At 45.9% G+C, this 26,670-nt stretch overlaps 1 protein-coding gene across 3 annotated transcripts in view; it reads right to left on the bottom strand.

Moving 5' to 3' along the window:
- Window positions 1–8,948: 8,948 nt before the first annotated feature.
- TTLL11 (tubulin tyrosine ligase like 11) overlaps window positions 8,949–26,670 on the bottom strand; it is a 50,689-nt gene continuing 32,967 nt past the window's right edge. For 2 of the 3 annotated variants that reach the window (XM_063353109.1, XM_063353111.1), the window contains 3 exons: window positions 18,275–18,532; window positions 15,439–15,545; window positions 8,949–10,483 (listed from right to left, as the gene is read on the bottom strand). In XM_063353109.1, the coding sequence (XP_063209179.1) occupies window positions 10,194–10,483; window positions 15,439–15,545; window positions 18,275–18,532 (655 nt within the window). In that variant the 3' untranslated portion in view covers window positions 8,949–10,193. Of the gene's footprint in view, window positions 10,484–13,364; window positions 13,598–15,438; window positions 15,546–18,274; window positions 18,533–26,670 lie in introns of all 3 variants that reach the window. The other variant, XR_010073402.1, reaches the window with a different exon arrangement.

Raw genomic sequence — 26,670 nt, 5'->3', positions numbered from 1 at the left:
CGAGTCCTCAGCCCCACGGGCAGGGAGACGGCACCCAACGCCAGCGCAACCCCCTGCCACGCTGCCGTGGGCTTCGGGGAGCTGGAGGGGCGTGAAGATGCTGCTTCCCATCCCTCCGCGCCGCACGTGACGGGCAGCGCGTCTGCACACGTACGCAGTGCTGCTGGGGCTCGGCTGCGGCCAGACCAACCTCACAAGGATCAAACAGTTCAATGAGGGGTTGAATGGGTTGATTTTTAACAGAAACCTCGCTGAGCTGGTAAGAAATCGGCCTGGAGGTTTCCAGTGCCACAGCCCTGTTCCTTCCTTCACAAGACAGCCCATAGCCGGCGCTCTGTCCTCGGGCTACTGGCCAGCAGCGGCTGGCTGGGAGCCACGGGCACGCTGGAGGCGGCTTCTGCAGCAGGATGGAAACCACCCAGTTATCGAGAGCCCCAAATCCCTTCCCGAACCGCTGCCCGAGCTTCTCCGTGGTTCGGATCCTTGTGTCTGGTGTCCCCAGAACGGCTGCTCACGCCCCAGACCCAGGGCTCGGCTGCTGCTTCTTCGTTAGCGCATCTGACCCTGACCCGCAGAAGGGCTTTTATACTTCCACTGACGAGGAGGAGGAACACGAGGGAAAATCGCATCACATCGCCATAACAGGCTTTTGATTTTGTCCTTTACAGCAATTTCATACCAGTTCTACCCCACTTCTGCAGTCAATTCTCAAAAATCAGCAATGACACGAGCGAACTTGCTTCTGCCATCAGAACTGCAAGAAACGACCATCTCCCAGGGAGCGGGCTGAGGCCGGGGTCGGGGACGGCGTGCAGGTGAGGCGGGGGTCGTCCATGGCTCCCCCCTCCTTCCTGGGAACTCCGGACCCCACGGGTTTGGGTTTGCTGCATGCTCCCTGGATCCCGAGGACGGTGACAACAGGCAGAGAGCACTGAGCCCTCCCGTACCCCCCACTGTCTGCAGCCAGGAGCAGCCGCCCCCAGTTACCGAGGCTCGATTTGTGTGGGACCAGTGGCGAGGAATGGGAATACTGGGAAGGGCCGGTGCCCGGCGCTCCCGCACTGCGCTCCGCTGGAAACACCAAGGCGCCTCCCCGCTGCACTACGGAATAGAAGCGCATTCAAATAAATCACCTCAAACTTAAAAAGATGCCATTAGCTATTAGCAAACACTCCAGGCCTGTGGGTGAAGGTAATTCAATATGATATGCTCGGGCATGCGAGGTAATAGGTTTCAGCTGAATACCATGTGATACACTCTCTTCAATGGGAGGTTAAATGAGGCTGAGACAGGGACCAGATGGATTTATCTGGGTAGTGCTGATGATTTTTTTTTTTTTTTTTTGGTGTGCTTAAGGTGAAGTGAAGGTAAGGAAGGCAGAAATAAACCCAGAGAAAAGCAGGAGCTGAGCGGTGCGCAGCTGGGGCAGGGTGAGCAGAGGGCCCTCACCCCGCTGGAACGCAGCGAGCGAGCGGGAGGATGCTGACGCGCAGCGCTCCTGGGAAGTCAGGCAAAGAGAAATACTTTATCCATTTCGCCCCACGGAGGAACAACCAGAGGGCAAGAGGGAGACAAGTTGAGCCTGGCTGAGCAGAGACCAGGGGCAGATGTGGACACCTAACTTCTGAGATTTCTGCAGGATTTAGGAGCTCAAATGCCGCCTCTCATCTACCCAGCACCTCTGCAGCACACGGAGGAATTGCGTCGGTCCCGTGTCCACCGCAGCGATGCTCTCCCTCTCTGCGGGCGCCGTAACCCTCACCAAGGCGGAGGTGTGTGTCCCACTGCCTTCGAGATTGCACAGGAGCTGCTGAAACATGACCCCCTGGAACTGCGTGTCCCCCACAGCAGCCACGTCCCCCAGGAGCCGTGGGGCAGCACTGCCTACACAGTCCATAGGGCCTGGGGAAGAGCATCCCAGCGCACAGCCCCCGCGGAGCAAACGGGCCTCTGGCAGATGGGGCACCCGCTCCACAGCCACGGCGTCTCGACAGCCCGCGCCCTCCGACAGGCTGTGCCGCCCTGAGCGCCCTGTCCCTGCAGGCAGGAGGCTAAACCAAAACATCTTCGGGGAAAAAAGGGGTTTTAGGACATACAAAAAAATCCCAATCACTTTTGCCCCGGATTTCAGCTTTGCAGTATTTCAGCATTTCAGCTGGTCACGTGAAACTTGAGTCAAAACACATTTTTTGCTCAATTTGCTATAACTTTCACTTGGAGATGCTGAAAAACAGATTAATCAGTGCTTGGATTTGTGGGGTTTTGGTTGAAAACACCAAACATCATCATCATAAACCAGAAATTTCCCACAGGAGGGTTTTTTTGGGGGTTGGTTTTTTTTTTTTTTTTTTTACTGAGAATGCAGCTACTCACAGCTCTTGTTGTTAAAACCAAAACGCAGACTTGCCTTAAAGCTCTCGGATGTTAGTCAGAAGCTCAGCATAGAAAGAGAACTAGCCCTAAAGGTTATTTAATGAGGTTTCAATTGCAGTCCGTGTTATTTGTTCAGACTGAGAGCAGGGCTATTTTGTTGTAACCCCCTACGATCCAGGGGTCCGGGGATTAACCACGTCCCCCGGAGGGTGCCCGGCTCTGGCAGTGAGGAACGCGACTCGCTGGGTGCCGCAGAGCTGAGCGAGAGCGGAACGATGCTCCGACACTGACGGCAAATCCGCTTTCCAGCATCACTTCTCCAACGCTTCCAAAGCCAGAGTGAAACTCCTCAATTCGGAGCTGAGCATTCAAATAAACGAGCTCGTTCTTGAAAGCAAAGGCAATTCCCCACGAAGAGCGAGGCAGCTCTTACTGTAGATCACCAAATGACAGCATGCTCATCACAGATTTTTAATTGTCAAAGCTGATCATAGTTCTTTCTCCCTTATAATTCAAGTGCAGATGCAAGATTGGACAAGGGCTGTTATGGAAAAAAGTAGATGGCAATAAATAAAGTTTAAATTAAACTCCTTGAAATGCAGTGGTGCTGGGCGAACACCAGCGGAGGATTTATGGGGCCACACGTGGCCGAGAGGCTTCAATGGCTCCTGCGCAGCTCCCGCGTTCCTGGGGGAGGACGGAGCCCGCTGCGGGCGCGCGGAGGGAGGACCATCGCCCCGTGTGCCCGTGGCACAGCATTGACACCGCTGCGCCAGCAGGGACTGACAGGAAAATGAGGCTCCCGACGAGAGAGAAAGTTATGACAAAAAGAAATCTCAGGGCTGGGCTGAAGATGGAGACGCATCCGGATCAGACACGGGAGCAGTGAACACCGCTCTCCTCCCCTCGGAGCTGGGCGAGCCCAGCGCTGCACGGTCCTGTGGGTGGGATCCGTACGCACGTCCCTCGCAACATGAAAGAGAAACCGTCTGAGGCTCTGAACAAGCTCATTCCTCCTTGGCAAACAGCCAGGATTCTCAGCGTCTCGTGCGCCTGCTGGGCTCGGGATGCTTTTTCCCTGGGGAATCTCGATGCAGCGAGACGGCTGATGCCACCCCCTTCCCTCTCACGTGCCGGCACGCACCGTCGCGTTCAAGAAGACGCAGGCGGTGAGCAGGCACGGAGCGTCCTGCGGCGGCTGATGATAATGGTATACACAGAGCAAACGGTGCTGCTGCCGTCCAGGCACGTCCGTCTGGGTGCCAGGCGTGCCCTCTCCGAGCACCGGAGGTGTTCCTGAGCCCCTAGATTACACCAGCCACCTCAGGGAGAAAAGACGGGTACAGAAAAGAGCTCCAGCGAAAACCACAGCGAACCATTGCTCAGTGTCTCGGCTGCGGTCTTCTATCCCCCCGTCTGACACTGGGGTGTCCTGCATCTCTGCACCCGCAGGGAGCGGGGCTGGTGAGTAAACTGAGAAGGGAACTGCGCTGCCCTTCCTCCTCCCAGAGCTGTGCGCCGAAAGAAAAGGGGAATAAGACACCTCTCCCGCACAAAAACCAGTTTGAAAGCAGAGACAGGTAACGAAACCAGTAACTGAGCAGCAGAACTGCTGGACGCGGGCGCAAAGCCAGGCGGTGACAAGCACTCACGTTTTTCTGGGCAGGTTCCTCATTACTGAGGGCACCCGAGCGCTGGCTGCAGAGCCCGCGTGCGCCCGCGGGCAGAGGCGCGTCCACGCCGGCCGGGTCTCCGCGAGGAGGTGACAGCTCCAGGAACGGAGCCGTCACCTGGGAGAAGGCAGTGCCCAGCCTGTGCCGGGAGCAGCGTGATCCTGCCCAGCGGGCAGCTCGGGCGCCTCGCAGTTCCTCGGGGAGCAGCCCCGGTGCCTGCGGAGGGAGCAGCGTCTCTGCCGGGGCTGCGGCAGCGCGGCCCAGCGCAACGCCTGGGCGGGTTTGCCACCGTGTGGAATGTCATGTGGGATTTTATGACAGTAAGCGAATAACCCACGTAGCATGAAGGCAAAGCACGGCGGAGCAGCAGGCGAAGCGTCTCGGGGCAGCGCCCGTCAATGGGCTGACGCACAGTTTGTGTCCGGGATGGGGAGGAGTCCAGTCCTTGCCCTCCAACGCAGCTGGGAGCCATCACCTGGGGCACTCCACAGTTTAACAATCCCAGTCCGTATAAAGGGACATCTCCGTCCCACCAGGTCCAAGACAGCACCGCTAACGGAAAGAAAGGACAAAGCCCAGGAGCTGAGCTGCAGGGGACAGAACAGCTCTGGAGCCCCCAGCCCGGCGCGTGCCCCCACAGCTCGCTCCTGCTCATTGCGCAGGTAACAACCGCGCACCGACCTGTCTGTTTGGCACTGAAACTGGAACAGCCCCAGAACGCGTTTGGACCGTGTCAGACGTCGGCAGATCCACCACGGGCCCAGAAGGCTGCAGGTAACGGCGGCAGGTCACTGCAACGCAGCCACGGACGGCACGAGGTGAGAGGACACACAGGGAGAAGGGAACCGAGCACAGACGAGCTGAGCTACCGGATCCCCTGGCCAGGGAGCCGGGCTGCTGCCGGGAGCTCCAGGTCTTCAGACAAAGCCTCCTGCAGAGCAACCCCCTCCAGAACTGGCAACATCAATGAGAACCATAGAGTTCAACAATCCGACTTCTTGATAATACCAAAAAAACCCCCGAGATTAGGAGAGGGAAGGTGAGAGAGCTCGGTTCTCCCCTCCTTCATCATGACAATAAGGGAGGGAAAAGTAGGAAGATAAAAGGGAAAAGCAGAGGTAAAAGTGAAAGGTGAAAGGCAGAAGTTAAAAGCTGTGAGAACAAGAGTTTCCAGGAAAATAAAAGAAGTAGAGTTCTTTGATTAAAACACAGAGGGCAACGGGTGAGCAGAAGGGAGGAAAAAAAAAAAATGATCACTTTTCTAAAGACATGTTTATGTTCCGCCAAAGATCTCTCGCTGTTGGAGCTCGCTGTGACCCCTCCTGCCCGCGCTCCCACCCCGCTGCTGGGGAGCCACCGGACCCAGCTGCTCCGTCCCCACGTCTCCACCGGGGCCCCGCACAGCACAGCCTGCCCCGGGCTTGGCGCTGACGCCTTTCCTAACAATATTTGTAAATCGCTACTGAATTTGGGTCCGTTTAATAGCAACTGAACAACACCAGCAAAGCCAGCGGTAAGCACAGCCCTGACTTCGAGCGCCCATGAGGAGCTCACAATGGAGAGGATCCACCTGCTGATGCCAACACAACGTCCCCACCATGTCACCACCGCGCCGTCCCCACCGTGTCCCCAGCTTGCAGGTGAGGCCGCACACAGCTCCCTGCTGCAGGAGCTGCGGGATCGACCTCTGCAGAGGACGGAGATCAGAGCCGGAAAAAACCACAAGCCGGACCAGATGTGAAAATTACTTCAACCTGGTCTCCCCATTTCAAACTAATGAACTGCAGAGCAGCACCACGGCTCGCTCCTGGAGCTGCTAATGGGCTTTCGCTGGCGGGAAGGTTCTAGAAGTGCCGGGTCTCTGGTGGGCACAGGGAGCCGGGTAAGGGATGGCTGTGGAGGGATGGGCCATCCCCCACGCAGGGATGCTCCGGGAAGCCCACGGGGGCTGGACCTGCCCAAGTAGTAATCTACAGCACATTTCTGCTCCGAGGAACTGAGAGGAACCAGCGTGTCCCCAGCAGCGGGGCTGAGGAGAGGGGCTGGTGGGACGGCGGCTGCCCGACAGGGCTGTGGGGGTGAGCCGCCACACACACGGGGAAAGGCTCCACCTGAGGCATGGGCTCGGCAGAGGCTGACGCGCGGCAGCACCTCGAAGAGACGACACAGGACAGATTCACCTTCAAAATGAAGACGGACGTCTTCCAGACCCGGCTGCACAGCAACAGCGGGAGCTGAACTGATGGATCCAGCCACGTCGAGCACATCAGTTTATTAGGCAAGCTGAGAAACAAAACTGTGGAATTAGGAGGAAACGCAGCAAAGCACGATGGAAAAGAAAACAGATTAGAAGGAACAGGGCAATATTTAGAAGCAGATTGTCACCGTCCATCAGAGAGAGATCAGAGTAAGGTCAGACAGCGCTGGCTGGAAACGAGGAGCTGTGACGGGGACGATGGAACTCATTCACAGCAAGTACGCAAATGCAGCAGAGGTGAGGCACCATCCAGGTAGGAGCCAGCTGGCAGCTCTTCCTACAACCTTAGCGTAGCCCCTGAGAGCCCCCAGGTCCAGCGGCGCAGGAGCAATGCCCTTCTCGCACCCCAAAACCCCCACAGAGGCTGTGGCCCCGTCCGCCCCGAGTCCCCGCCGCGTGAGGACCTGCACCTACCCTGTCCGGGAGCTGCCTGAGGCTCAGGAGGGACGAGGACCAGATCCCTCCTCATCACCAGCGCTCCCGAAGTGCCGTCGTCCGTCTCTGGGAAGGATGCTTTGGTCTGATGCTGGGCTGAACACAAGACTAACACAACCAGAGGGGTAAAGCCAGTAAAATGGAGTCACCTGCACGGCACCGTGATGTAAGCTCCAGCTGGGAAGAGGAAGACTGGAGCAGGTGGATGTGGGTCTCTCACCGGAGCCTTAACTGGGTAATTAGCCAAGCACCTCCCTTCCAGCTGTGCTTTAAAAGCAGGTACAGGTGTGTGGCACGTGAAGTGACCCGCCTCGTGCACAGAAGATGTTCCCAAATCACAGGGCTGAAACGGGGCGAGTTGGGCATTTGGGCAGAGGGCAATTCAGTGCCAAGAGCCCGATCCAGATTAGGCACAAGATAAATTTCAAGTGATTTAGCCACAAACAGCTCTGTGCAGAGAAAGAACCCAAAAATCCAACAAGGCGTCGCCAAGTTTAGGCACATTTGGGCTAGACAGGAGCCTGCAGGGAAGGGGGACGTCTGGATTGAAATTCTGGACTCACTTGCCTCAGATATTCCTCAACTGTGGAAGTGTTTCACTCTGATTTATACCCAGTGAGGAAGACCAGACCCAGAGTGGCTGATAATGAGAAAGATTTCACTGATATGCAATGTTCATATCATATATGCCATAAATGGAGTGCTCTATTATTCTCTGAAAAGAATATATAGAAAAGTGCTATTAAAAATCAAACGCCTACTGCCTTTCACGTATTGCTTCTTCTCCTAGAAAGGTATCTCGGGATTAGCAGATTACCAGTGCGTTAGCATTCATATCCTAAATAAAGTGTCTGGTCATTTTTGTGCACGTGCACAGACTGGTCACTTAAAGGCTACGTGAAATTGCTTTGGATGCTAAATAATATTCAGAGGAAATTGCATTAGATGGCAGGGAAGAGAAATGCGACTTTGTCATTAAGTACGCTCCTGTTTTATCCCCCTCCTCCCCCGAGAATAATATGGCATTCAATTTTCCCATTATATAAATACACGAACACTGGATTACTAGAAGCAGGTAATTGAATATTTTGACTGTTCTACAAGGGACCCTTCATATTTGAAGTGGGAGATAAACAGGGCATCCTGCATCAGCCCGTGCATGCACAGGCTACAAAAGCTGGTATTCGATCCAGAGACTATATAAAGATCTCCAAAACAGAGAGAGATCTTACCAGTGTTCATTATATACAGTGGTTGATTTATTCCATTGATACCAATCGTAAAACCTGGGTATTTTAGGCCGCAGATTGTACTATCTGAAAGCTGTAAGGAGAGGCATTCGCAGTTGTAGCGTTTCAAATCCGACTCTTCTGTAACTCTGTCTTTACAGGACATCAATCACAAGATGAGAGAAACTGTAAGCCATTTTCTAGTAACACACTGCCAATCGCAAGACAAATGTCAGACGTCACAAAATGAGAAGTAACCATTTTTCAACTTGTGAATGTCTTCAAATATATTACAATGAAAGTGTGGAAAAAATGACCCTTTCAGCTTCATTGGTTCTGACAGATGCCAGACCTTGGAGTTTGGCATTTTATCTTCATGCTGCAATAATCTTTATGAAACTTAAACAAGGCTGAGGGCAGTGGCATTACTCTACAATTGTCCTCTTACGTACAATGCATAACATGTCAAACAGTCTAGCCGTTGAACTACAAAAGATCGTCTACTACTGCTCCGATCGGTGTTACAGAAGACGACAAAGAGGAGAAGGGACGCCCACGCCTGGTATTAACACATGCCAGGGAGTAGCTTCTTGTGGGCTCAGCTTGATTTCTGCGTTGTATCGCCATGCTGCTCATCGACACTTAGGAAAAACGCATGCTGCTTAAACCTAACACGGGAAAAGAAACTCTAAACTTCTCCTGAAGTAAAAACTCACTCAGTGCCACGCGTGCCTTTAGCCCGTGACATTAAAGGGGTGGGCTCCCTCCGCACCCACAGTGAGCTCCCTTTAAGGTCGCGTTTCTGACGGACCGGCCGTGGGAACGCGGCGGTGTCGAGCTCAGGGAATTTTCTCCACCCCAAAACTCACTGCCCAGAGGCTGCGCCACCTGGCAGCGTCGCGCTTTTTGACAGTATGAAGAACACTAGCACATAACTAGATTCATTAACACCGAAGAGTAGAACAAAGGAGGAAACTCAAATTCAGATGCAGACGTACATTATTGTAATAAAATATGAGACCGAAAAGAATTGGACTGAACAGCCCCGAAGTTCCAAGTTTCTCACGTCCTTTCAGCCAGTCTCGTGTTCTGCTTCGGCCCCGGCAAGAGGAGTGTGATTAGGGAAGTCTGGAAAAACAAAGACTACTCTGTACAACTGCAGCGGTATAGTCCAGCATTCGTGACAGAATACCCTGTTAAATAATATAGATCTAATTTGTACGGAGTTATACTGTTATTTAAGGGAAAAAATGAAGAATATGTGCAAAGACAAACAAATCTGCTCTAGATATTATTACAGGTCCAAATAAGGTAACAAACATGCGAAAGGCAAAAAATAAGCAAAGCTAGAATGCAATTAGTTTAGCTAAAAGTCAGTGACAGGAGTCCAGTTTCACTGGAATTTAGATGAACTCTTAGGCCTTCACACTGCAAAGCTTTTTGCAGAAGCAGTGCTTAGTACCTGACAACAAACCCACCACAGGATTCACCAAATTTGACTTAATGAAGTAATTTTTTTCCGTGAATAAGTGTCAGCTTATTGGTTCTGTGGAAGCAAAAGAATAAACATCTGTAGTTTTTCTTTAAAAAATTAACAGTACTTGTCATGGCAAAGACACGTACAAAGAAGCCAGCAGCCAAAATATGATTTCAGTGTTTTAAGACCGACTTTAAAAAATAAGTTCATGGACAATGACCAAATCTGTACCGATTCCAACATGTACAGTCCAAGCCATGGAAAGAAGAGGGTCAAAGCCTGAATTCTGACCACAAACGTAATTCCAGGTTTCAGTTTTCCATAGTTCAGAACCGGTATTTGGGACTGCAGCTCCTCGCCTGGTTTCCGTGATACATCCAGCGCACACGGTAATTCCTTTGATAAGAGCGCGCCTCTCCGTCAGCGCAGCCGGTCCCGTGGCGCCGGTTATTGTCCCACTGTATTCCGGTCCTTGTTTCACACGTGGTTTTCTACACACTTGGGACGAAAGCACAGTTTGTCACGTGAGGTGTACAGTAGGTCCAACAGAGAGGTAAATAAATAGCCATTGCCAGGATCGTTACTGGAGAATGGGAGTTGCAGCAGACTTTTTGAAAAGCGTAAATTTAAAAAGCTGAAATAAATAATTGCGACTATTAGATGAAGGAATTCAAGAGTCTGTCTCCTCCTGCAGTACGCGTACGTACCTGAGGATTCATTCTCAGTTCTGTCCCGGTGAATTAGCACCGTTAATAGCGATGATTTCTGTAATCTGCAAATTTACTAGCTGCGGCCGTGCGATTCAGGAGGGGTGTATGTGCAGCTGGTGTAAGGTGAAGTCCATCCGTCTGACTCGGAACTACTGCACTTCGGCGCTCCACGATCCCACGGCCACAAACCAGGCGCTTTTCATCCAGGGCAGCCAGGTGATACTCACAAAAATCAATCAGCGAGGCCACTTGCTTGTGGAGTGGGAGGGACTTGTATTTTTTCTGAGCCAGGCAGAAGAAAGCTTCGACAAAGGCTTGCAAACCCATTCCTACAAGGAGAAGGTGTTTACAGGAGAGTCATAGCACAGCGTTCTCTAGCAAACTGCATTCTTTAAACATAATAATCTCTCTGGTTTCTTCAGCGCCAAGGCCAAATGTGTACAAGCTGTGTGCGGACACATACAATCTGGGTGCGGACACAGACAATCGTGGTAGTTAACATTTAGAGTGGATATTAGGAAAAATTTTTACGCTGAAAGGGTTATTAAGCATCGGAACGGGCTGCCCAGGGAAGTGGCTGAGGCACCATCCCCGAAGGGATTTAAAAGCCGGGCAGACACAGTGCTTAGAGGTATGGTTTAGCGATGGCTTTTGTCAGAGTTAGGCTGATGGTTGGACTCAATGATCTGAAAGGTCCCTTCCAACCCAGGCAATTCTATGATTCTACGATTCTATGATCGTTTAATTTAAACAGCAGCCACCTGGAATGCTCACTAGGGAAAAAAAAAAAAAATTGCCTGTCCTTCAAAAACCAAAAGATGAGGTTTTATTTGTATGTAACGTGCACAGGAGCTGATGCAGCGTTTCAGCAGACGGTGAGCCCAGCTGGGTTACGTCCGGGTGACGCTGCCACGGGGGCTGCTGCTGGTTGTGCATCCATCAGCCCCACCAGCAGCCTGGCGTCCCGGCGCAAACCGCTGCAGCAACACCGGATTTTAAGGTGTTGTACAATTACGTTGGTGTAACATCAGCCTTGATTTCTGCTGCCTCAAGTATTAAGCTGAAACAGAGTCAGACACACCGTTGAGCTTCAAGGAAAACAATCCACCTGGAGAGAAAATCAGGTTTGTATCGGCACCTGAATTGGGTCATTTCAACCTTCTATTTTCAGAGATGGACCTAAAACAAAAGTTCGGATGTAGACCTACTGAAATAATATGGCATTTCAGTCTGTAGCACTATAAAGATAACCCCATTACCACGTGTCACCTTATCGCAGAAGTGAGTTTATTTGAAGTGTTGTTTCCCTTCCGCCAAGGCTGCGCTGGGTCTGAATGCTCAGCCTTCCTTTGGAAGGCAGAGAGCCCATTTTTCAGCCTCACCCAATAACTCTACACTAGTTCCGTTTCAACTGAATAAAAAACAGTTGAAGTGGGGGCTTTAACTGGCTCTCCCGGTTTGAACATACACTTAAGACAATTATTTTAGGATGAGATATTGAAAGACTTGAGGGTTTTAACGTTGGCTCATCCATGCTGCAGGAAAGGCACCTTTTCAGAATATTACAATTACATTCTGAAGTATAATTTCTCCCAACTAAGGCTGCAGCTGGGGTCGCTTACGATCTCGGCTGGGAAACAGCTTGCGAAGGAATTGTCGGGTTATCTGAGAGCAGCAGCTGCCAGCTCCGTGAATTACTGTATCAGTCACGGTGAGCTGCAGGCAGGGAGAGCACCTTTGGTAGCATTCGCTCTTTCTCCCCCACAAGTGACACTCATGGGAAGCATTTAATGAAAAAAAAGTCAGAAGCTGCTGTTTTACAGCAGCAGCAATAATGACTGCGTTGGTTACAGCTGGAAGTGGGCCAAACGCAAAGCCGACGGAAAAGGTTGAGTATTTTGTGGTTTAACACCCAGGGAACAGCTGGTTCTTTGAGACTCTCAACAAAGCTCTTCATTTCTGAAAGCCTGAAGATTCACTTGCATTTCTGTAATTTCTGCTAGGGAAACTCTATCAGCTAACCATGTCAGTGACAGTTACCCACGCTGAAATGCTAAAGGCAAATAGTCAAATTTTACATACCTGTGAAACTCGGGTGAGCCTAACCTACCTAAAGTAGTACGGGAGTTCACACATAACGAACCACGCTATCTCCTCTGCACTACACCTTCATTTTCTCCCTTCTAATCTTAGGTCTGGACTTACTCTTCCTATCAGACACATGAACAGTCTATTTTACTTATTCTCCTTTTGCCTTATCTTATCTGAATTCATATACGCAAACTCCACAGGATATTATAGGATTCCCATGTTCAAGCAAGACAAAATAATACTTCTCTATTTCATACAAATATAAGGCTCATTAACAATTCTGAAGTATGTTCAAATATTCAAAAAAAGCTTATACACAAACAATTTTACTGCTGTCATAACCTGACCACACTTTCCTAAATTATTATGTGTATCACTGAGATTCTTGATGTTTATGGAGGAGGGAACTACAGGTGTATTTTAGGGGGGTGGGATAACAAATACAAAGGTCAGTCTCAATTTGGAGACTTTTGATTCTTCTGCTACTTTAGCATTAAAAAAAAAAGATGCAGGAGGATATACATTGATGTCCGTGTTCAGCTTCTTATATAAAACTACGTTTTCAACCAATTTCTGGGGAGATGCCAGCTTGCAGCTCTGCGACCAGCAATGTATTTTATACCAGCGGCATCGACGTGGATTTCTTTATCCCACGCTGACAATCCTCCTCGGTGGCCACAAGGAACAGCGGTATAAAACCTTCACGAATACTCCAACTGCTGTTTTGCTGCTATAAATGGCTCAAAAAATGTGCCAGGAACAATTTTTGTCGTTGTTGTCGAGATGGGAATATTAGCACAACTGAAACTATCCAACGTTTTACAGAAGCTAGATAAAATTTGCCAAATTTATTGACTCAAGTTCATACAGAAATGTAATAGCAATTTTAGAAATTAATTTATATATTAAATGGTGTATTTAGGCCATTAATATAACAAGAAAATAATCCCTGAATTCAGCTATTTGATAGATTACTGTCTCAGATCTAAAACTGTGAGCAAAGCAGATGGGGTGGTAATTCACTACTGAAGGGCAGGCTGGCTCTTTGTTTCTCTAGCAAGTTACATGAGTTTTTCTTCATTTTCAATAGGTTTTCCTCATAAACGTCAATAAACTCACCAGCTCATTGCGAACACCTCACAAAACTATGTCCATAAGGTAATCAACAGCAGAAACCCATCGTTGATGTTCAGTAATCACCTGTTCTCACAAGCAAGTCATTTTCTCTAGCACCCTGAGGTACAGATGCAAATGCAATTTGTATTCGGTAGCGGGAAACGGGGCATCCCGGTATCATTGCCGTTATCTAATACTGCCAAGTCCTTTAACGCTGCAGCAATAGCGTGCTACCACTTAGGGGGAAAAAAAAAAACAAACATTCAAACGTTTAGAAAAACTAGGTTTGAAGAGCTTCTTTTGTTGAGAGAAATCTTTTCTAAACTTCAACCCAGAAAATATTTACATCAGAAAGTTACCGCCCTGGTCTGCAGGCACAGAGTCAGCTCTGGGGTCCCAGGGTTACCAGCGCGGACCCAAAGCCAATACGACCGTTTCTCACTGCGGGACAAGTACGTCCACCGGAGAAGGCCTGCCCTTTAGTGGGAGCAGAAGATAAGAGCCAAACTCGGGAGCAAGAAAACACTGACATTTCAATGAGTTTGTTTTCCTTGGAAAGGAATTTATGACAAATCTGTCGTAGAAGCGAATGGGGACGAACTCTACCATGGGTCCAGGCAAACTGCAGACAGTTTGTAATTTCAGACCGTTCAGTTCGTGTGATTTACACAGTCGGGGTTTGGGCAGTCTGAGGGAGCACTATTTTTTTCAGGAGATAAAACCGATTTTCATGTTTATGTATAAATCCAGAAAAAATAACAAAACAATGTAATCAAATTTTAAACAGAAAACCAAAGACATGGATGGAATGCTCCCTCTGGCCTGCTTATTAAATTGTGAGAGATTTCTTCTAATAGCTTAATATCCTAAATACAACTGTGTAATAGGAAAGTATTTATATTCATTTTTGCAACCACTCAACTGCACTATCTAGAAGATACGTGATGGTAACACAGTAAATCACCAAGGAAGCTGGGAATAAGATCACACAGTTTAATAAACATTTTCCTTTTGGCTTTAAAACTATAAAAAAATCCTTACTGCTGTTGAGCAAACAACTTCCCATAGCCTCTGTTCTTGGCTAGCATCTTTAAGGGCTGTATTTTAATTTACATGCATGTTCCTAAGTTAGAGGTAAATAATTTAGGTGTTTAGGTGTTTCCCCAGCGGCCGTTCGAGGGAAGGACGGGGAGTGACACGCTGGGGAACGGACCCCGCACCTCCTGCCTCCAGGCAGCCGAAGGAAGGAAGTCCCATCACAGTACAGTGAACCCTGGCTGGGGCAGACGAATTTCTTATAGAAGCCTTTCAGCCATTCTGAGTACACTCTTACACTGAGCATTACAGTCCAAGCTGGAGGTTAAAACGTTTAAAAGCGACTTAACAGGAGCACAATTCCCAGTAAGGGGTGCTTGCAGCAAAAAGCAGCTAACTCATCCTTAGTAAGAGCGTATGTAAGAGCTGAGCACTGAGTCAGCTTGGGCAGAAACCCACCGTCCTTCCCTTGCCTATCCCAGAGACAACGGAGAAGAAAAAATGGAGTATACTGTTGGCTGGGGGGCAGAGAACTCTCTGGGAAAAGTAATACAGGTAGTTTTGTTTGTCCCCAAAGTAGCCTTTGTGGGGAACAGAATTAAATCCAAAAGAGAAGCTAAGCGTATTTATTTCTACCTCCTGCACAGTTTTTTGTCTGGTTGGCTTTTGCTAGCCCACGTAAGCTACTCTAATATGGACACACCTTCTTACCCTGTAATGAAGTTGGAGGTTCCATGGGGAATGTTTTAAATGCTTCTCTGCAAACAGCAACAAGAATTATGAATGTAAAATTGAGACCATACAAAGGGGCTTGCAGAAGACTTGTTCCAATAAATAAACTGAAAACTAAGCGTGATCTGTTCTGCAGATAAAGGGAAATTGCCATGGCACTAAACAGAGGAATTTGTTGTACGTGTACATGCCTCAGATGTATGCACTTGTTCCCATTATTTTTACCAAACAGTTGAGGTGTGCTTGAGCTACCAAAACAAAAAAAAAAAAAACCCAGCTTCCATAGTCTTTGAATACAAAATAGTGTTACCTGATTCTTTGTGGTCGATACCCATGCTGTTCCACCTTCTTGTGATATCAATATATAAGATATCCACAGAAGCCATGGAAAAATTGCTGTTACTCAGTTTGCAGTTTCTGTGAAAAATAGAAAAAATAAAGAAAAAAATCCGATTACGTCCAAACATCCAAGTTAGGAAAAATTCTGCAGGGAAAAATGAAAGAACATTGGAAAAAAGTTTACCCATGTCAGATGGACACACCCACTGTAACGTGCTTGGTCTGGTAAAACACAAACGGCAGACGGCAAAGCAAGCAGCGTTCACTCAGTGTCTGTATCTGAAATGGTGACGGCCCTGAATTTTTGAGGTGCAGAACATCTGTGTGTGCCTCGTGCTGCCGCCTGTTCCCATCAGCCAGGCACCGCCTCTGCCAGAAGCGGCTCAGAGCAGGAATGTCCCGCTTTGATGCCTTTGATGCCAGGGGAGGTTTAGGCTGGATATTAGGAAAAATTTCTACACTGAAAGGGTTATTAAGCATTGGAACGGGCTGCCCAGGGAAGTGGTGGAGGCACCATCCCTGGAGGGGTTTAAAAGCCGGGCAGACACAGTGCTTAGAGGTATGGTTTAGTGATGGTTTTGGTCAGAGTTAGGCTGATGGTTGGACTCAATGATCTGAAAGGTCCCTTCCAACCCAGGCGATTCTATGATTCTATCTAAATCCGACTTGCACATGCCATCTCATGCTAATTGCTAGCCTCAAGAAGGCTGCAGGTCAGATTACACATCAACTGTCTTATTTTGGTTTTCCAACAAAGCAGAGGAAAAAAAAGAAACAGGAAAAAAACAACCAACCAACCAAACCCCTGAACATTCCAATTAAAAATCTGAGCTGACCGTTACGCACAGCTTTCTCCCAGGCTATGGCCAGCACTCTTTGAGGCCGTAACAGAACGGAATCAACTGGTACATTGCGAAACTCAACCCCAGCCTGCACAGACTATCTCCATGAGGCAGAGTTTGCACAGAGAAATACTCTTTTATTTGACTGACTGATCCTCTTTGCAAAGGGCTGAAGGAAAGCTTTTGGGCACGGGATTACGTCTTCGTGCCTGAGCACTGACCAGATTTCCCCTCTGCGTTGCTGAACCGCGCTGCCCAGAAAACAGCAGCATCTCTGGATGCATCTGGGGCCTTTGGTGATAAGCACAGGGAGGGCATGTGCCACGTGCGTGGTCCGAGCCCGCAGCGGAGTGTTGATCAGCAGAGGGGAATTAGCCGTCAGATGTCTGGCAGCCCGGCTGGAACTAGCGCACGTGCCAAAGAGCGGGCCAAAATTTCTAGCCAGAAAAGAAAGGAAAAAAAACCCCGAAAGAAAAAAAAAACCCAAACAAAAAAAACCAAACCCAACTAAACAAAACCCAACAACAACAACGACAAAAACCTGGATAATTTAAAAGAATCTCACTCTCTAGCAGCATAAGCAGAGCTCCCTTAAAACAAAGTTAAAGTCTGGCCTAGATAGTGCCAAAAAAAGTCTTAGGCTGCATCCAAGCAAGAACTAGAGCCACATTCAGCATTTCCCTTTTAGGTATGTTTTAGAATTAAGAAATTATTGAAGGGGAACGGATTCTGATTAGCTAAAATTGAGTGGCTGGTCTCTGCAACCACTTGCCCACACGCACACAAAATCCCACTTGTGCACTATTTTATTCTTGAAGAGCGATACAGCCCACATCTTAGAAAAGTGACCTTATTTCTGAAATGAACAGTAATGGCCGCATTTCAGAAAAGGGCCATATAGTTGGTATAGATCCTCTGGGGAAAAAGAAATAAACAAAATATTTGCCAATATTAAAAAGTTTAATTTTACATGCTTTAGGAAACTGAAAACACGATTTCATTGAGATATGGCAACTTATTTTAATAGTCTTAAGAGAAAATGCTGGCATTTATTCTGTGTTCCTCTGACAAGTGCCAAATTAAGGCTGGACTAAACAATAGAAAATACAGAACTGGAAACAATCCTGTACTGGTCTGTGGATAGAGCAGATGCCTTCAGTCATTTTCTATATAGCATAATTTGTATAAATCAAATTGTTTATATTCATTCCTGAATGCTAAATGCATCTGCATAGAAACAGGATCTGTATTTTAAGAGTACATCTGCCGCTGCCGCTTATTTCTTTTGTCATTGTCAATGAAAGACAGAAAATGAGATATTCGTACCATGACTAGAACAGAGATAGCCATAAAAAACAATGAAAAAAACCCCTCACAAATAAAAAGTATGTGAAAAAAATAAATTGAGTTCCTTGCCATTGCAAGTTGCAATTTCACAATGCAAATCCTGGGCGCACAACGCGTCAGCAACTGGCACTTGGCAGCGCTTTCCCGTGGCCCGGGGCAGGCGGCTCTGCCCCCCCGGCCAGCGCAGTCAGATCTCGAGTGACCCAATTTCAGTTGTCACTTTTTCACAATGGTATTCCTACGATTTACTAGGAACGTGACATGTTGACTAAAACCGCAAATAGCATCTCCCAAAGCATTGCTGATCCACTGTCGAATAGAGCCAGGTTCCTACTAGGCACGGTTTCAGAGGTCAGGTATTTTGGGAGCTTAGAATGAGAAAAATATATCTATTTTGTAAAAAAATATGCAGTGTTTCAATGGAACTTACGGGGAAAAGTTTCTTTAGAAGGCATTACAAATCCTACAAGCTCAAAGCACGCCACTGTTAGTGCCTGCCTTTATTCGGCCCAAGTTCAGGGAGGCGCAGGGACAGCAGCGCTACCCCACAGCATCGGGAGTTTGGAAGGTCTCGACGACACTTCAAGCAATTCCTACAGAAACCTTCACCTTACCAACCTTATAAATGTTCGGAAACCCGTTGGCCCCAACTTCGTTGTCCCTTTCACACCAAGAAATCGGATAAAGAGCGCAGCCACTCTGTCGACGAGGCGCAGGTAGCTGAACTGCCTGGCGTACTTGGGAAAGACTTGCTTGAGGCAGAGGGAGGGGAGCCCGGCCTCGGGGCTCCGGCTGCCCCCGCGCTCCCCGCCGTCCCCCGCGCCCGCCTCCCGCGCCTCCTCCTTGGCCTCCGACGCCTCCTCCAAGGTCTGGCACCTGTACCACAGAACATAATTGTATCTTACGTTAACAGTAGTCTTACAAGACTCCACATGCCGTCTTTCGGGATTATTTTTAATTATAAAACATTATTTTAGGAGATCTTTAGAGTAATGAAAAGTCAAGAACAAATACTAAGGTTCCCTAAAGCAGAAATCATGTTAGAGGAGTATCTAGAAGCAAGACCATTCTCTGATGCCAAAAAATACCTGTAAATACAATTAACAAAGAGATGCCGCACCATTACCAGGTTAATTGTGAGAGCTACCATTAATTCATAACTCCCCTTGACGTGACCAGAGATGAGCATAATCATAACATTTTTCTGCAAGTTTTAAAATTTTTGTTCTATACCAAGCCACTCCTTTATTAAAAGTTTGGGTTTACCACCATAGAAATTGCTTTTCTTGATGCAGATCCATTGCGATGCTGTGGAAAATCCACTTCCCTTTCAAAAGCTCTTTACAAGCTCACAAAAAGTGACAGGCTGACTTCTTCCGCACAGGCGAGGAAACACCAGATAGGAACTGCACATTGGTGTTATCAGCATTGAACAAATACAACTATGTAGAAAAAAAGACGAGTTTCGTGGAATTTCATGGAATATTTCGTGGGAAATGCTTAGAGATTGTAACAATCTAATAATATTTAAACTTATTTTCCAATAACAATTAGAAGCTTTTGCCTTCCCTGATAAGTAAGGTACAAAAAGTATAGCAAGATACATTTGCAAAGAAGAAATTCTAACAATCCATTCAGAAGCGATACGGTTCACAGAAATACATCCAGGCACCATTCAAAAGTCAATTTCTGGGCAATCCCATTATTTTTTCTTCAAACCCTCTCTGCATACTGTCAAAATACATTATTTCATCTTCATTGTCATTGCCAAATTCCCTAAATAAAACTGATCGAGATAATGATGTTTCAAAATAAGTGTTACACGTTTATTCAGCATGACTTTTTTTTTTTTAATACTTTTTTTCTGCATTTGACACATCTCGCTAAAATCCAAGATTGCTATTCTCCTAAATTCAGAAAGTCTGATAGCTGAAGGTAATGATGTGGCACGCACTAAGCATTTACAGGTTTTCATTCTCTTTCCAGTCATTTTTCTAAGTACCTATCATCAAGAATAAGTATAATTCATACTAGGTACTATAAAAATTAGTGCTTTTACTACACTGATCTTTTGTGTTCCTGATCAGATTTAGTGTCCTTCAGAAAGTTCTGTTCTGGCAGAGAATAACAATCAATATCGTAATTATCCCCCCCCTGCACTGTAAAAGTTATTAAGTCAAATCCACAGTAAATCTGGACCTTCCGACTGGGATTCCAAAAGGCGGCAGATTTCCTTAGCCCCCCTACAACCCTCCTGCCGTCACTCATCCATAACAAATATCCCCAGGGGATTTGTAGCCTCCCTTTTCTACTGAATTTCCCTGAAAGACATGAACCCATTGCCACACCGTCCCCTTTCAGTACAGAATACTTCAGAGTTAAAAATATAACTTCTAGGGAGAGGCATGTTGAAAATAAATGCACGGCAACTATAAGGCAACGGGCTCTTACAAGGAAAAAAAAAAAAGTAATGATCGCCAAGAAAAGTTTTAATAAGTATGAATTAAATTACTATTTCAAATTTCTAAAGGATGTTTTGGGGGCCAAGTTTTCATCCCTGCTCGAACCCTGGCTCCGAGCGCATTCACACCTCCAGACGTTGCCTCCAAATGAGCAGCTCCTCACCCACAGTATCTCCCGAAGGACAACCTCCGCGGCCACTGACGGCAGAACCCGGGCTGGGAACTTCTCCCTGCACCAAACGCAGCTCCACGTTTATTTAGACGAACTTTGAATGGTAGCAGACGTTGCAACGGTTCTTTGGAAAAAACGCAGCCATGTTCAGCCTCTTTTGGTGTTTAAGTACTCGTAAGTGCCACGGCATCGCTGCTTGGATGGGGCTGTAGTCACAAAGCATCTGTTCTTCTAATATTATTACAAAATTTCAAAATAATGGCATTTCTTTTGTACCCACACTCATATTCATTGATGTTGAATATCTATAAATGCAAACACTTTTGAGATAAAAGTCCTTAAAAATAAATACAAATCTTACGTACTGCTTTGATAATGTTCCTCTTTGCTGCAGATAGCAAAGTAGAAAAATAATGTTATTTTTGTCATTAGTTAAGTAAAGCTTAAAGTAATAAATTATTAGTTTTGTTTTTCTCATGTAAGATCGGATGGTGGTTTCACCGCCATCGAGCACCCGCTGGCTGCCAAAAGAGCGAGGGTACCTACAGCCAAGGAACAATAAGCATGCAGGTGTCTATTTTTAATCTTAAAAGGTCTGTTCATGAATTTAAGAATTCAAATCTTCAGCCAGTTGAACTAGACCTTGACCAAATGTGAAACCTTGTACTCAGCAGGAGAGAAGGTTGCGTTGTTTGTAACATAACTCTTGTTTTAATGATGCCTGGAAGACCTGAACCCTCCCTCATTCCAAATTCAAGAGTCTTTTTGCATTCTACATTATTCATTCATCATTCATGTTTTCAGTTAAAAAAGTATAAAGCTTTACTTTAAAAGACACAAGCAGAGCTGAGGAAGTTTACTGGGTTTCTTTTTTTGCAGAAAATCCTGAAGAGACTGTTAAAAGGATCAGCTTCAGAGAAATTAACTGTAACCCCAGGTCTCTCTGGTGCTGCCTGGCCACCCGCTCTGTCGCCCGGACCGAGGGGGAACGCACACGGTCAAATTATTAAATAGGACTACGTTTGGTTTGTATTAGGGTCACCAAAAATTGTGTTCATAGAAAAAAAAACCTGTATTACGGTCAAAGAAAAAATATTGTTGAACATAATAAAGGAGAGGCTCTAAATTACCACCTAAAATTTCCTTCTCCCCCTCCTTTCTATGGAGAAAAGTTTACAATTGCCTTTGAGGTCACGGATAAAAACTCAAAACCACTTTCCTATTTCAGACTTTTACTGAAATAGCTCTTGAAATTGTATTTCATATTAGAAGAGTATTTTTTTAATGAAACCGTTTTTTTTGTATGCTACTGCACGTCTCCTTTCTCTCCACTTATACATTGGGAAAACCTATAAAATATTTAAATTAGAAGAAAAGTTAATTCTAATCTTTATTGCCAAATCTTGTACATCCGTGAAGTAAAAAAGAGAGTATACTTCTTAATTTGCTTTTACAGGTTATTGCTTTTATAAAGTACAATGATTTGTTTTCATTCTTTAACTTTCCCCCCAAGACTTCCTTAAATTTCCTTTTTTAATGCAAAAGACCTTAATTAATTTGATTATATAATCTGAATTAGTGGAAGTTATACTTTGCACTTTTAATAAAACGAAGACTTTCCGAAACAAACCTGCGTAAGAGCTTGTCCGTATCTGGAGAAGTGAATTGCTACATAACTTGCCTGTCCTGCACACCCCCCCTCACTGCAGGCATTCACCCCGACTATACTCAGAGTATAATTCTCCGCTGCTGCCACAGACAGTACTTCAATAAAAGTTTATTTGCTGTAGATCTTTTCAATGCACTTGTATGCACCCAATCTCAACGTGGTCTCAACACAACTAATTAAGAAAAACTGCCTAGCTGGGTATATTACAGTCAGACTCGGTGTCTATAAAACCAGAATTTTACTGCGATCTGCACATTTTTGCAAGGAAACAGTGCACAACGTATTTTTTGCCCTAGCACTAGATGAATTACACTCGCTTGCAATGCACCATTACATTTTCTTCCGTGTTTCGCTGCCATCTGCCATCGCCAGCCCCGAAGGGTGAGGGGATGACGCATCTCCCCAAGGGTCACGCAATCCAAGGCCGGTGGAAGCACTGGCTGTACAGCTACAAAAAGCAGAAATACAGCTCCAAGCCCAGCAACGGTGAAAATGTAAGGGGGATTTTCACCTCCATTTCTGCCATTAAATTATCAGCCAATTGGAAAATATGGAAGTACGCGTTTTTGTAATGTTACCTGTCAGATTCAAAGTGTCACTAAAGACTCCTATGCGCATTTACCACCCAGTTCTCTGCCAGTCCAGAAGGAGACTTCTGAGAAGCACCCCGTGTCCTTCTGGACTTGACCTTGGGAGTCAGGTAAAGCACCCAGGGCTCTCGTGCTTGGCCCTACTCTCCCTGAAAACCTTGGAAAATGCCTGTGGATAAGCATGGCGGTGGAGACATGGGGAAGGGATAACTCCCGAATGCAGAGAGACTTGCCCAGGTTTCCTCCATCCCCTTCTTTCTCTCGGGATTTCCAACAGGCAAGGGGAGGAGGAGAGAGCCGAGCCCCGCACTTTAAAGCTGCTCCTTGGAATTAATTGTTTTGACTGACACAGCTGAGTCAGGCTAAATGAATGAAAGGTCAAATATAAGGTAATGCTTCTGTTGCCATACAGAATAAAAGCAAAGCTTAATTTACATACTAATGTCTGACCTCAATACATTAATTTCTCTAATTCTGCAGCTCATGACAGATCCCTCTTTAGAAATGATCAGCTGTGAAGACAATATTAACTGCATCTTTAAAAAAGAATTTCAATTTTAATAAAGCTTATGGAAACGACATCTAAGACTACTTATCTTTTATACGTGATTACTAATTTATTAATGTTTCCTCCATCTCTGTTTTATCCCTTTCATTCTGACCGGCCTTAATCTTTATGCAAATACAAGTTGCTAAGAGACAAACAAATTTGCAACTACTAATTAAAGGCTTCAAAATTCCCAACATTTTTTATACTTGTATATGAAATTTAGCTGTCAAGTTCAGAGTTAAATTAGGTAAGAACTGCAATATTAATATTTCCAAGAACGCTCACTTGATATATTTAACATTTAGGGCATTGCTAGAAGCAAAAATTAAGCAATTTTTGTAGCAGCTGACTACTGCTTACCTAATAAAAGAAAATATTATGTTCTGAATTCTGAAGCTATAATTATCCCCTCAGCTGAGCCACCATTCACAAAGCAAGGACTATGTTAACATAGTTCAAAGCAGAGAATACTTTGCATGACAAATCTATCTACCCACCCACCCATTTATCACCACGGTGTATGGACCTCCCAAAAAACAGACCCGTGTTTGTCACTGGAGCGTGTCGCTAGGAATGTGTTTGTGTGCTCATTCACAGAAACAAATCGCTTAGGAAACAGCAAGTCAAAGCCCCAACAGCGTCTTTGAATTATCAACCATTCATGAATTTTCTTTTATGAACTAATCCCATTAATTTTATTAACGCAGAGAGACTTCCAGCACTCATGCTACACGAGAGCAAGAAGTTCCATAGCTTGGCTCCATGTGGTGGGAATAATCAGCATCTTTTGTTTTGTATTGGCCACTTGCGAGTTTCATTTGAAGAAACTGAATATTCACCTTCTCTTCCCCCTCTGGCAAAGTAAAAAACATCAATAGCACTGGCATTTCCTCCTTTCAAAATAATAATAAAGTTGCACAAAGGTAAAAGTATTAAAAGAATATTAAACCCCACAGAGTAAGAGATTTTTGAAGTGATGTTAGAAACATTATTGCTCCTACGTATAGTTTACTCGACATTTCGAGAATGCTTTGAGGCAGTCAAAGCAACCACAGTAAAGAGTCCGTATTTCAAAGAGCAGAATCAATCCCACTAAAAATAAGGATTGATAATCAGCACGGTGCTGGCACTCGCTAACTTCACATCGTACAAAATACACTGGGAAGACACAGCAGCTGTCCTCTCCTGGAAGCAGTTACAATATCCATCTCTCTAAGAACAAAGAACCCATCGCTCAATTAGAGAAATCACGCAGTTGAATCACCTCACTTAGATTTTAACCTCCTCATGAGCATGACCATGTCCAACCTGGCCTACCACTGCATGCCCTCTGGAAGGGGGGAAGAAATGGAGCGCACCAAGTTTCTTTCTGAGAGCTGGCAAACACATTTTAGGTGAAGTCAAGGATAAATTAAAAACGTACTCCATCGCCTTGCCGTTTGCTTAGCAAAACCAAAATAATCTATCAGGTTCTTGAGAAGGTGAGGCGGAAGCCCCTGCAGGCCGTCAGCCACGACCCCAGCAGCTCTCAGCCATGGCACCTGCGACTCGCAGACCCGCCGTGTCCTCTCCCAGGAGGGTTATTTGTTTGCCACGTACCACACTCTGTACAAGCACCACAGACATCAGACCCCTTTCCGAGAAGGATGTTTTGCTGCCTCTTCAGATCGGGTGGATTTATTATGAAAATAAACACATCTCATTAAAGATTAAATGGCTTTTGAAAGAAAACAGAAGACAAAGCTTGCTGCTTTAACACATTGTTAATGAGCGTTTCCAAGATGTAGCACCTTAGTGTGGATCCTGACTTGCTCCACAGCACGGACACAAAGTGATGGATGAGAATATTACTGACGTTTTCACATCATGGGCAGAGAAGACAAGAGCCTGCACTTCAAACTTGAAGCCTAAAGCAAGCTAACGTGCTCTCCCACACTTTTTGTTTGGAAGAAATGCAGTTTGTATGAGGAAACATGTCTGGTAGCCACACAAGCAACGTTACACTTACTGCAATTATCAACAAGTAGTATTCAAGGATTAACACTTCCCTTTCAAAGGAGACGTACAAGACCTTTCCTGGCTGAATCGCGCGTTGCTCAGAGGACTCTCTGAAACGGGAGGTGGTGCAGAGGCACCTTCCCACCGCCACCCCACACAAACATGGGCACTTCTGTTCGGTCCTACATGACACCATTCAAGGTGGTCTTCTCTACTTTTGTATGGAGAATGCTACAGAAATAATAGCTTCCAATATTCCATAATATAAATAAACTATCAGATTCCATTAAAAAAAAACCCCAAAACAAACCTCACAATATGGGCAACAGCTAACACCATTGCAGCCATCCATCCATAAAATACTGAAGCACTGGGAAGAAGAGCTATTTCCATCCTTCCCCTGACAACGCAGCCACGGAAGGGGCTCAGATGACCCAGCCAGAGAAATCACTGGTTCAGAGAAACCTGAGAAGCCCAAAAGTCTTTTAGTTACATGAAGAATTCTCCATAGTTTGGAATGGATCTTATCTGCCCTGATTAATAAGTGAGGATTTGCTCCACTAGCCTTTGAAAACTTTATTCTCCTAGCCAATTTAGGTGCTTGTGATCTTACGATCTTCCAGATCAGAAAGGGCTTAATTTTAGGGTGTTTTAAAAAGAAACATGTATGAAAATAAGTGTTTAGCTTTTCAACAAGCCTATTACACAAATCAGAAAGGCTGTGTTAATTCCCTTGCACTTTAAACCAAAGCTCAATCCAATAAACCATTTCAAACCTAATATCCAACACTGTAAGTGTTCACCAGTGATACCGTGATTAAATGTAATTTATTAGACTCTTGCCTTACTAGGTGATGACCGGAGTCAGTCCTTCAGCACAGCAGAGAGGAGAGACACCCTTTAGAGGTACAACGCAGATACCTGGGATAAACATCCAACTGGATCTGACAGTTGCACGTGACCTCTGTTTTTGTTTCTATAGCACTTCCTGATACATAGTTTAAGTCATTAAAGTGAAGAAATGCATCTGAGGACGCTCAGGCGCAATGTGATGAAAAAAAATAGTTATTTCCTAATTATTAATTGAGATTCTTTCATTCCAACTTTCTCTTTTTAAGAATAATGGTAATATCAGTCTGCATTAGCTAAGGATTTATAACTTTTAATGTAACAGAAGCACTGAATGCTTATGCTACTACCTGTCATCTATTTGAGTGCCGCAGAAAATATGCCATTACTATAATGAAATAATGCGTAAGCAATGCAAAACCTGCGTTGAAAGACTTTGTTCCGCTGTAGCAAAAAATGATTACAGAACAAAGATCATTAAATATGGACCCCAATACTTTTGCGGAGGTAGCTTTTATTATTCCTAGTAGATTTATTTGTGTTCACTGTTTGCTTTTAAAGTACTTATGTGCCTCATTATTTCTCCAGTTTCCTTTGTTTCTTTAGAAGAGTGTGCCTTAAAAATGGTAATACTGCAAAGCCAAACCAGTTGTAAAGTCTGATAATATGCTGAAACAAACATTAAATTAGACCACCAAGTGTCTTACAGCAGAACAGAAAAAAC

The sequence above is a fragment of the Chroicocephalus ridibundus genome, chromosome 15 (assembly GCF_963924245.1).
Source record: "Chroicocephalus ridibundus chromosome 15, bChrRid1.1, whole genome shotgun sequence".
Classification (NCBI taxonomy): domain Eukaryota; kingdom Metazoa; phylum Chordata; class Aves; order Charadriiformes; family Laridae; genus Chroicocephalus; species Chroicocephalus ridibundus.
Note: the sequence above shows the minus strand (reverse complement) of the source record. Positions and strands in the feature narration are given on the sequence as shown.